The 12,840-nt window shown below is 39.4% G+C and overlaps 1 protein-coding gene across 1 annotated transcript in view; it reads right to left on the bottom strand.

Annotated features, from left to right (window-relative positions):
• Window positions 1–12,840, bottom strand: part of Abca13 (ATP binding cassette subfamily A member 13) — a 564,237-nt gene that overhangs the window by 393,432 nt on the left and 157,965 nt on the right. Inside the window, exon 32 of the mRNA XM_032916398.1 lies at window positions 21–135. Coding sequence (XP_032772289.1) covers window positions 21–135 — 115 coding nt within the window. The remainder of the gene's footprint in view (window positions 1–20; window positions 136–12,840) is intronic.

The raw sequence follows: 12,840 nt of genomic DNA, 5'->3' as shown, positions 1-12,840 counted from the left end.
GCAATATCAAAGCCATTTACCTCTTCTATCTGGATCTCTCGCTCATAAACCAGCTTCCGGACCATGCTGGCCACAGACACCATCCAAGTCAACATCATAATCAGTGGGAAAAAGAAGCCGACATTGTTCAGGAACCTGTCAGGGTAAAATAAATTCTATCAGTTTCCAAGGTCAAGTATGGTCAGGGACCAGTTAGATGAGTTATGGCTCTATCAGGTTTTGGTCCTGTTTTTTCACATGTAACAAGTCACCCTCAAAAGGCTTGTAACTAAGTCATTGCAGCTGTAATTGGCATCCTAGTTTACAAGTGTGCAGATACACAAAGGGTACCATGCCAGAGACATGGGACTCAAGGTGCCTCAGGTAGCCGTTGTATGATCTGACGCTCAATGTAGACAGAGCAGGTCAGAGATATAAAACAGACCATTGACTCATGATTGAAATTCTTCCCACTTAATTGGAGCTAGTATGCATCTTTAATCAGTGCCAACAATTGATCATAGGATAAGCCTTTATATGTTTAAAATTGGCAAATTATTGTTTCTCACTTTCTATTCCCCCAACCTGCACTTTCCCATCTACTCTAATTGGACTCTGTTTGTAAAGCACAATAGGAATATTGATGACAGTTGTGTCCCAAACACAACAAAAATTGCTAGTTTTTCTCCCTTTGTGACATCTCAACTTTGCTTGAAAATAGTGGTCACTCCTTTAAACTCTTGTTTCAACTTCCAGAATAACTCCTTAGTCTCCACCACTGCTAGACCATTCTTTAGATACCTTAACTAACAACTTCTCTCTTCCCTGTCCTTTTACATGGGCATTTCCATGTGCACCACTGGATGACTGCCAGGCCCTCTATTTCCTACCCCTAGGTGAGTTATGCAGAATCAAGGTAATTGTATTCAAAGGCCCACTTAACACACAAGCAGTATTACTTCATCCATGGTACTTTCAAGAACCACACATAAAAGTCCCTCTATTAAGAACACCGTTCACTAAGCCACTACCTAAAGACTATATATGGACTGACCCTGGACTCTGACCTCATAGGTAGCAATGAATATCCTAGTAAGAGCACCAGTGGAAGGGGAAGCCCTGGGTCCTGCTAAGACTGAACCCCAGTGAACTAGATTGTTGGGGGAGGGCAGCAGGGGGGGGAGGATGGGAGGGAACACCCATAAAGAAGGGGGGGGGGGATGTTTGCGGAAACCGAAAGGGAATAACACTCAAATGTATATAAGAAATACTGAAGTTAATAAAAATAAAAAAATAAAAAAAAAGAACACCATTTTGGAGGCAAGGAGAAATTAAATAGTCACTAAGCAGAAGTCTGTCCTATGAGGTCAGGTAGTAGTAAACACTAGGAGAGGAAGCAGCAGTTTTGAGAAAGGATGCCATTCAAACAGGGCTGAGGTGAGGCATCGGTAGAGAAATACTGGAGCAAAGAGCACATAAAGAATAGACATGAGTCACAGGGGAAATGCAAGAACACATGAAAAACCAAAAGTGCAAGGGCAGGGGATGAGGGCTGGCAAGGTGCCCGTGACTCAGAAGACGCTGTCAGAGCCCCAGCCTGGCCAGATGCTGTAGGGAGTTTTACACATCACAGTCAGTTCTGGAGTTAATGAGGAGAAGAATACAACAAAGAGTAAAGGAAGATCAAAGGAAGAGACAGAGAGACAACACACTGAAACACAGACAATGGAGCATGGGTACAGAGGCCTCTGGAAAAAGAGTAGAAGACCACAGCAGATATAAAATCATCTAGACAGGACACAAAGGGACCACTGAAAATGTTGATCCTGGCCAGGTGGTGGTGGCACACGCCTTTAATCCCAACACTCAGGAGGTAGAGGCAGATTTCTATGAGTTCAAGGCCAGCCTGGTCTACAGTGAGTTCAAGGCCAGCCTGGTCTACAGTTTGTTCCAGGACAGCCTGGTTACACAGAGAAATCCTGTCTCAATAAACAAAACAAAACAGACAAAAAAGATGTTGACCATGAACACAAATGTCTGCTGGGCTCCTGCTGTGGTGGCCTCCTAAACTCAACTCAGGTTTCTTCTTCAAAGTCCTGGATTTCTTATAGAGCTTGATCAGCATTAATCATGTGCAAACCAAGAGACTTTTAGTTCTTTACACAGGAGAACGTGGCCTTAAGGGACTGGGCCTTTGATCTTGACAAGTCACATATGTCTTAATTAATGTACAAATAACATAAAAGAGAGGTGATTAATCTCCATTTCTATTTACTTGGCAACATAAAAACAACTTCTCTGAGCTGCTGACATCATGAGTCATGTGACATTTTTAGATTAGACTCGGTGATCTGCACACTGAGCAGCAAGTGTGTACTGTGTGTGAGTAGTCAGAGTTCACCCAATGATACAGCACTTGGCTGCAGAGAACAGAAGGCTTCAGATTCCCGTTTCATGGTCTTCTTGGTAAAGGTAGTTATTATTTTTGAAGCCTTTGGAACAGGTAGGTAGAAGGCATGTGCAATCTATCTATATATCTCTATCTCTCTATCTATATCTATATCTATCTATCTATATCTATATATACATATACACATATACACATATACATATACATATATACATATACATATATACATATACATACATACATACATACATATATATATATAGTCAACAACCATTATCTGTTCTCCAGGAATAACACAATCTTGCACAAAAAAGATGCTTCTAGACCCCAAAAGTAAAAAGTAACCAATTCTGAATCTATTTGATGGGAGAGGGGTTAAAAAATGGTTCCTTGCTCATAAACTTCATCTTTCCCTGAGTCACTGATGGCGATGACATCTGAGCTCTGTCCTCATGAGTATTAAGTCCAAATATTAACCAAGTATTCTCAGCTAAACCATAAAAGTCACATGGGCCAGGATTCCATGCTCTGCATCATGTGAACCATTGAGTTTTTGTTACAAAGAATCCGGGAGAGACTCAGCATCACAGCAGCCTGAGCTCCTAGAGTAACTCTCTTGGCTTCTACAGCATATGAAATACCTCTTCCAATAGCTGACCAAAGCTGTTTAAGAGAAAAGGCTAGGATTTTTTAAAGTGGAGATTGTAAGACATTGCTTTTTATCTGTTCCTGGGAATTAATCCAAAAAACACCAAGGGGGTGGAAATGTACAAGAATCACAAAATGGAAACTTGAATTTTATTAAAGGCTTGAAGGAACATTATGAAAGTATTAGAAAACACATCAAAACAATCAACCATGGAAGAGGCTTCATCCCAGGCAAAAATGGGGTTCCATTATATAAACAGAGAACAAACCACATGAGGAATGCTAATAGATGCTGAGAAAGCATTAAACACAGTGATTCACATAGGCTAAGACACATCCATACTAAGTAGATAAGAAAGATTTCAATAGCAAAGCCTGTCCTTTGAAGATCAATCATATGTACATCTTCAAGAACATACTCTCAAGGGGAAATACATACAATACTGCATGGTAAGTGGGTATCAAGCTGAACATTAAGGGAACAGTATTAGCCAAGGAACATCTAGGACTTATTTCAAGAGAAATAGTGAAATTGGTACAGAGGCGTATGCCAGCAGACTAGAGAGAACTTTGTCAAAGAGAAAAAAAGGTCCCCAAAAGATCCTACGGAAAAAAAAAAAAAAAAAAAATTTCTGAACCCCCAGTGAACTAAGATCAAGTTCCAAAATGGGGGAAAACTGCAAAAAAACCCTTCATCCAAATTAAAAGCAAGTTTTCCAGTTGTGTGACAGCTAATACCATCTGTTCCTCATATCAACAGGAAGGACACCCTTCAGATTCCCACTCAGGAATTCCCATGTTTTTTCCACTTAAGTGCCAATCAAGGCAACAGAAATCATCTACCCAAGAATCAAAGAGACATTGGGAACAAAGAAGAATGAACTTAGAAATAATCTAGCAACGTGGAATGGGTCAAAAATGGCAGATTCATTTATTTTACTGTATTTAGTAAGGCAACGAGTGGATGGAGAGTTGTTAAAACCTAGTGATGTGACACCAAGATCACAAGACAGAAAAAATATGAGCTTAAAAAACTTAGAAAGAAATAGATAGCAAAAATATAACTTTCATGATAGTAAAATTGAAAAAAAAAATACAAAGGAACTTGATTCTGCATGACACGCATGTAAGGCAGTGGAAGACAGTTTTTAAAAAGCATCTAAAGAAACAGCAACGGGGAGCTTTGGATAATGAGTGAAATTCTGTGAATGAGGATACAGAAAGAAGAAATCCAAGATAGCAGTCTCCAGAGAAGAAAAAGTGATGGACAGCAGTGAACTCATACAGCATGGGATTCAAAATGAGCACTGAAATCTGTACATTTAAAGGTCACATATGCTTTGTGGAATGTACAGTGCTCAGTGGTCAGATGTGCTCTAGAGTCCATGCAAGCAGACGGAAGCAGAGGACACAGGAACAGCAGTTGTTTGGATCTAGGGAAATAGACCTGCAAAGTTGGAAAGGGCAACCTCTAAGGTTGGGGAAAGGAGCCTGGAAAGAAAACACTAGAAAAGAGGACAGAATGAGTCTGCTCCAGAGGGCTCAGCTCATGAAATAAGCACCATACTTCCAGTAGCAGAGAAATTGGAGAGCAGAACTCCGCTAGAGAGAGGCCCCACAAGAAATGAAACAAATGCATACGGCTAAGGAACTGGAGACCAAAGACAAGAGACTTGGAAAATAGAATTAACAGTGGACTTGTCACTGAACAGACTGAAGCAGACAAGAGTCCTGCTCTCTGAATAACACCAAAGTGCTGGGAAAACAGTCTAGTCCTTGACAAATGGCATTTGTCCAGAGCAGAGCAAGAAGCCATTTACAACAGTTCCTGCTGAGTCAGCAGTCAGGGTACTCTCGTGACAAAGATCCTGCCTGGTGAAAATGGCCCACACTGGGAGGCCAGGACAAGTATCATAGGATTATAGAACGAGAGCTCATTTGCAGTAAGTGTCCCTTTAATTAGAAAGGACAAACTGAGTCAGAGCTATAGAGTTCCATACCATCTGGTCTGAGCCATAGTCCGATATAGAATGATCTTCCCTATGACATTAAACAAGGAAGCTAATTACCAAAGATGCGCCGGATGAGAGGAGGAATGAACAGCGATAAGCACTTAAATGTGACAAGATCTAAAGGCACACTAGTGTCATGTTTGTCAGTAAATTGTTGTAACTGATCAGGAAGCTCTCTCCTGGTTGGCTCTCCTACATAATACACAAATATGCTGTATAAGCTACTATTACAGAACACTCAATAACAGTCTTCCTGGACTGTGGACTTCCCATGCTATAAGCCCGACGACATACCAGGCAAAATGTACCTACTAGTACAATAGTGGCTTGGCTGTTTTAAGGGTAACTACTACTTTCTATTTGGATTTCACATTTGCTCGATGGAAATATAAGTGTGATACTGTAAGGTAAGGCAAAACCCTACTGATGGAGAGTCCACAAACCCTACGGGGGAACCACCACTGTCGTTTTACTAAACTAGCATGTTGTCAAGCTGCCTTCTAAAGATGGATGTTTTTACCCACAGATTAGTGCTGCTCTCATTCTTTAGTGGAGATGCTCCTGGTGGATAAAGGTTAATGGAGAGACATATTTTGTCAGAGTATACTGAGAATAAGTTATGTTATATACTCAGCCATAAACAGACACCTATACTATGCCCCCAAGGCCCATCTTTGAAGAACAGAATATGTATGTATGTATGTATGTATGTATGTATGTATGTATGTATTATATATGTATTATATATATGAAGACATAAGAAAGAAGTAAGACAAAGGGAATATAAGAAGAGTACCGTTGTGTATTACTGCCATTTGTCATCACATGCCCTTGCGATCTTACACGTTTACCAGCTAAGGATACTACAAGGTCAGCACGAAACTGGGTCTTCGACATTCCACTAGTAATGACTGAAGCATCCATGCAACTCCACCCTCTACTGAGGAGCTCTTGGCAGTTAACTAATAGTGCTGAAAGGAGAGAAGGACTGTTTTCTTTAGTGATACAGTCACTGGTGCATTGCCCATGCTCAAGCAAGCACCCTCTTACAGGTGCTTGTACAGGCAATCCCAACTGAACTCGGTGAGGGAAAATAAGCCATAACAGTAGGAAGGGGATGAATTGGGATAAATATGGTGGTGCATAACAGGGTTGGGTTAAGCAACATGCAAAATCATGGACACAAGGCCTGATAACATGAGGTAGCCCCATGGAACACATGTTAGAAGGGAAGAACACAAGTTCAGTTCTTGGTAACCGTGTTTGGTGGTTCAAAACTACATGTAAACCCCAAGTCCAGGGCACCACTCTTTTCTGGATTCTACAAACGCTTTCACTCTCACATGCACATACCACCACAGTCACACACATATACATATAAATAAAACTAAAAAAATAAATACTTAAACATTTAAAAAAGAGTCAATAAAATAAAAAATGATACATGAGTAAACTCTGGAATGAATTCAGAGAAAAGGCACATAAATCACTGAATTAAATAAGAAGACAGTATACAATATAAATAATTTCATAGAAAAGACAAAAATTCTGAAAAAAAATCAAATTCAAGTTTTAGAAATGAAAACATTAAGGAGCCAAACAAAAACTCATTTCAAAGTCTTAGCAAGAGAAAGACAGACATAGATTTGGGGTATTGAAGACAACATTCAGACAACAGTAAAGATAAAATAATAAGAAAATCTAACAAGAAAAGTGAGCTTTATGGGAGACAATTAAAAGATCAAATTGATGAGTCATGCCATAGAAGATGTAAGCTAAAGATGTAGAATATATATTTGATAAGACAATAGCAGGAAATTTCTCAAGCTTAGAGAAAAAGACGGTGCCCAGGTACTGAAGGCATTTAGAATGTCATGCAGACAAGACCAGAGAAGAAGTTCTCCTCTCCATTTTACAGTTAAAACACAAAGAAAGAACACCAAGTAACTTATAAAGCCTTACCCTTAAAATAACAGCAGGTCTCTCAACAAAAATCACGAAAGCCAAGAAGGTTCAGAACAATAGATTCCAACTGGCAAAAGACAGTAACTGCTGAAAAATTACTATATCTAGAAAGCCATCCTTTCTTATTGAACAGAACAGAAATTTTTTTCCACGATAAACACAACTAAAGGCATTTGTAGCTACTAAGCCAACACCAAAAGAAAGACTTGAAGAAATCCTACACACGGAAAAGGGAGGTAAATGTATCCATGGGGCTACCAGAAAGAATAAAGTATGCTAGAAAAATATATGTGCCTACATTTTCAGGTAGGGCTGAAAATTTAACTGTAATTAGAAAGAGTAATTAGAGATCATTGCCACTTAGGTAAAATCTGAGCCTCGCTGGGAAGATAGGAAAGTGTTGTCTTAGAGTCAGTGCATGGATATGGGTTCCATTTCAGGCTCACAGCAGAATGTAGCAAGTAGCATATGAGAGCTACCCATGTCACATCACATCGAAAGTATGAAGGGGCCACAGTGAGCAGAGAAGGCTTGGTGCTATATAGCAAGGCTAGAGTCCCTCTGTCTATGCCAGAAGGGGCCTCTGGTGAAGGTGCAGCCTTATTTGCAATGGAGACCCCGAGGTGTTGGACATTCCAGGACCGTGTGACATCTAAGACAAACCAACTGTAAGTACTAATTGGAGTTAGCCCGAGCCTGCAGAATAAGCTATATAGACTGTGGGTAATAACACTGGAAGTGGAACTTCCCGAGCGTTTTGGATCTTGAAGACTATAAGATGAGTGGTGTTGGGCAGATGTTAAACATTCAGCTACTGAATTTCAACTTAAATTGTGAGATATGGGGGTTGCTTGGATCTAATTATGTTTCTCAGTCTTCCTGTTTGGAATACTAAAGCTTTGGTCTAGTTACAGGAGCCCCCACTTAAGAGACCTCGGACTTTTAAAATATTGAGATATTTAGGGACTGTGGGAAATTTAAGAGTTGGACTGTGTTTGGTATTGTGATATTAACATGAAATCTTGGGGACGAGAATAGAAGGTTATGCATTAAAGGTGTTGTACTTGTGTGCCCTGGTAACAAAGAGCACAGTGTACTAGTTTTAAATGACATTTTGACATATATGAGTCACTTGTGTCACCTGAGAAGGGGAATCTCAAGAATCAAATACTAATAAATGGAAGGTTAGATGGAATGGAAAATGAGGGTATTGAATTCCAGGGACCTGGGGGACAATCTGATAGACAGATGGAAGGATTAGATAAAATAAGAAAGAGTAAAAATAAGTAATTAATTGTATGGCACTTTAGAGGGCACACATTTCTCATGTTCACAGAGAGCACTAGGGAAACCAGGAACAATGTTAAACTTGCAGACTTTACTCTTCTATTTATACCCTTCTCTATGCAGAAAGATGTAACTAATAACCAGGGGTTGTTTTGCTATCTGTAGAGCCAGACCGCACCCGAATCCCTCAGAATATTATGTTTATGCCAGACTCCTGAACAATGGTTCTCAGCCAATGGATCCCTTGCTCATAAAAGGGCTCCCATTAACTAGACAAAAGTCTCTTCTTCTGTTTACTTCCTCACGATTCCCTTATCTTGTGCACTGTTTCTCATTCTCATGGAAGAGGTCACAGGTACTCTGCAAAAGACATGCACTTTGTAAAGCAGTTTCAACATAGTCAGGCCTCAACCTTTGTTGTGGTAATTGTCACTTTTTTTCCCAAAGTTGTACTGTGCTTAAATATGTCAGAAAAAAATGAACCGTTCTACCTCAGACTCTAGAAGTTTGAACCAACACCAGCCAACTAAGTCGTGCTGAACAAATTTCCTTCTTGCCTCACAGATCATATCTCTGCCAGCTGTGGCATTTGCAGCACATACAAACACACACACACACGCACACACACACACGCACACACACACACACACACACGCCACAATTGAAGTCTATGTTTTTAAATATTTAAAGTCATGCCAATCTGTGTCTTTAACAGTAGAAAAGTCCCACCAACCCTTTCATCCTTTCTTCTAGACCATCTTTGTAGGCTACCAATCCTACTTTCTACTAGGGGCCACTAGTGTTCATGCTGGGATGGGACTTCACTATCCTTCCTCTATTGTGATGTCTCCAAACTTACTTTTACCCCTGTAGCAGCCATCGTACAGAGTCCCCTCCTCCCAGCCCACCTCCCTTTCCCTGGGAACTCTGGTTCTTGGTGAAGTCCCAGCATAGCTCTTTGCTATGGACATCCTCCTATCTAGCCCATTTACACTTCTTAGTGTTAGTTGCCACTCAATACTTTCTATCAGGGACTCCCATTGAGCTGAGTCTCAGATAGGTGACTTTTTACTCTCCTTTCTATGCTCCGTTATGATCTCTCCAGATGTGCCCTTAGTCTTGTAGCAGCCTGATTGCAGCAGCCTCTCCTGCTACCCCACCTCTATTCCCTGGGAGATTACCACTTGGTATAGCCCCTGTCCCCTGAGATAATCCCCACACCCCCTTTAAACCTTTCCTCTTAGACCATCTATATTCCTTTCTGATACCCAGACCCAAAGAAGCACTCTCTATCAGAGGCCCCCACAGCCACCATACTTGCCTAGCATCCAGAAGCAACAACATATCCAGCCAACAAAGACGAAACAGGTATCCATAGGAAATACCTAAACATAATTCCAGATTCCTAAATCCCAGCACAAAGATACCAACATGAATAGCCAAAATTATATGCTTTCACTAGAAGCCAGTAACCCTATTATAATAGATGCCCCCAAATGCAATATAGCTGAAGAAGACGAAAAACATCAAAACAGCAATTATGAATATATTCAAGGACCTTAAAGAGGACATGAATGAAAGAGTTGGAAGAAATCATGAAAACAATTCAAGACATGAAAATAAAATTTAGCAAAGAAAGAGAGACACCAAAGAAACCCCAAACAACTGGAAATGAAAACTAGGAAGTCAAACAACAAAAACCTTCAGAAGTAAGCCTAACGAACAGATGATAAGACATGGAAGATAGCGTCTCATGTGCTGAAGCTAAGGTAGAGGAAATAGACAGTCAAAGAAAACGTTAAACTTAAAATTTTAACTCAAGCACAATATGCCTAGGAAAACTGAGACACTATGAAAAGGAACAAGTCTACAAATAATAGGGATAGAGGAAGAAAAGAAATCAGGGTCATTGTCACAGAAAAAATTTTTAAACATTAAATTAAAAAATTAAAGAAGGAAATTTTCCCAATCTAAAGAGGTAAGTGCTTGTCAAGGTACAAGAAATATATAGAACACCAAATAGAAAGGACAAGAAAAGAAATTCCCCGTGACACATAATAATCAAGACACTACATATATAAAACAAAGAAAGGACTTTCTAATTAATTTTGTTTATAATTTAATTAAAATTAAAATTTTAAGAGCTACATTGAAAATAAAATAAAATAACATATAAAGGTGGGCTGAATAGAATAATGCTTGACTTTTCTTTTTTTATTGTTTTTCCATATTTTATGACTTTTTTAAATCTTTTTTATTAGATATATTTCTATATTTCTTTACTTATATTTCATGTTTATGAATACCTGTCTCTTCACATACGAGAAGAGGTCATCAGATCTCATGTGGTTGCTGGGATTTGAACTCAGGACCTCTGGAAGAGCAGTCAGTGCTCTTAACCATGGAGCCACCTCTCCAGCCCTATATTTCAAATGGTATTCCCTTTCCTGGTTTCCTGTCCATAAGCCTGCAACCCCACCACCTCCCCCATATAGGTGTTCCCCCCATGCACCTCCTTTACCGCCTCCCCAACATTCCCCTGCACTGAGGGGTCCAACCATGGCAGGACCAAGGGCTTCCCCTTCCACTGGTACCCCAACAAGGCTATTCTCTGCTACATATGCAGTTGGAACTCTGGGTCAGTTCATGTATAGTCTTTCGGTAGTGGTTTAGTCCCTGGAAGCTCTGGTTGGTTGGCACTGTTGTTCTTATGGGGTTACAAGCCTCTTCAGCTCTTTCAATCCTTCCTCTAATTCCAAATAAAATGAAATAATATATAAAGGCAGGCTCATTAGAATAATGTTTGACTTTTCAAGAGAGACTCTGAAAGTCCGAAGGGCCTGGAAATATGAACTTCAAACTCTGAAAGACCATAGACACCAGTTCGGATTACAACAGGCAAAACTATTGATCCAATCAACAGAGAAATAAAAACATTTTATAAGTAAAATACATTTAAGCCGTTTCCATCTATCAATCCAGCTCTACAGATGACACCAGAAGGAAAACCTTGAGCAGAAGAGGTAGCCACACCCAAGAAGACACAAGAATAAATAATCCAAGAACAGAAAATTAAAAGCATATAGAGGAAGCCACACCATAACAACAACATTACATTAATCAATAATTACTGCTCAGTGATATCTTTCAATATTAACAGTCTCAATTCCCCAGTAAAAATTAGACTAACAGATTGGATCAGAACACAGGATTTATCTTTCAACTGCATGCAAAAAGCATACTTCACTAACAAGGATTGACATCATGTCCGTGTAATAGAATAGAAAATGATATTCCAAGTAAATGGACCCGAGGAACAAGCAAACACTCTCTCTCTCTCTCTCTCTCTCTCTCTCTCTCTCTCTCTCTCTCAAACCAAAAGCTAAACAGAAAAAAAAGGCCATTGAATCTTAATGATAGAAAAAAAAAACACAAAGGCATCGGAATTCTAAATATTTGTGCACCAACTATGAAGGTACCCACATTCATAAAAGAGAAGCTACTAATGCTAAAATCACACAGTGACCCCCACACAGAACTAATAAGAAAGTTCTCAAAAGATGAAAACAAACAGCTGAGAAACACTTAAAGAAATGTTTGACATCCTTAGCTATCAAAGAAATGCAAATTAAAACTACTTTGACATTTCATTTTACCCCAATCAGAATGGTCAAGATCAATGAAACTAATTATAGTGCATGCTGGTGAGGATGCAGGGAAAGGGGAACACTGGTTGCTGGTGGGAGCTCAAACTTATACAGCTGCTATGAAAATCTGCATGGTGGTGCCTTAGAAAATGTAGAAAGCTACATCAAATCTAACTATACTATACTAGGACATAAATCCAAAGGTCTCTATATCCTACCAGAGAGAGACTTCCTCATCTGTGCTCATTGCTACTATAATCGTAATAGCCAATAATTGCAAACAACCTAGATGTCCAATAACTGATGGATGGATAGTGAAAATGGGGTGTATACACAACAGGATATTATTTTGTTGTTAAGAACAATGAAAATATGAAATCAATAGGTAAAGGGATGAGTTAGGAAAAAAACATCCTGAATGAGGTAAGCCAGAACCCAAAAAGCAAATACTGTATAATTTCTCTTATATGTTAGATTTAAGCCTTCAATGTGTATGCTGCAATCACAGAGGTTAGAGATCTAGAGAGTCGATCAGAATATGTTGTTATGAAAAAACAAAGAGAACCCCAGCACATGAGGATTAAACAGGGAAGAAGATGGGAGAGAAGTGTAAAGTATGAAAAAACAAAGAGAACCCCAGCACATGAGGATTAAACAGGGAAGAAGATGGGAGAGAAGTGTAAAGGAGAGACTCCAGGGAGAAAAACTGACATTGAAAAACCACTTGAAAAGCAGAAGATTCATATATATATATATATATATATATATATATATATATATATATGGCATCTAAAGGAGTCAGCAAATAATAGAAATAATAGAGGAGACAATTGTCCAACAAGACATCTTATGTCAACCCCCAGGTCCTGGAATGGGTTATAGGTTGAATCAT

This window comes from Rattus rattus, chromosome 11 (assembly GCF_011064425.1).
Source record: "Rattus rattus isolate New Zealand chromosome 11, Rrattus_CSIRO_v1, whole genome shotgun sequence".
Lineage (NCBI taxonomy): Eukaryota > Metazoa > Chordata > Mammalia > Rodentia > Muridae > Rattus > Rattus rattus.
Note: the sequence above shows the minus strand (reverse complement) of the source record. Positions and strands in the feature narration are given on the sequence as shown.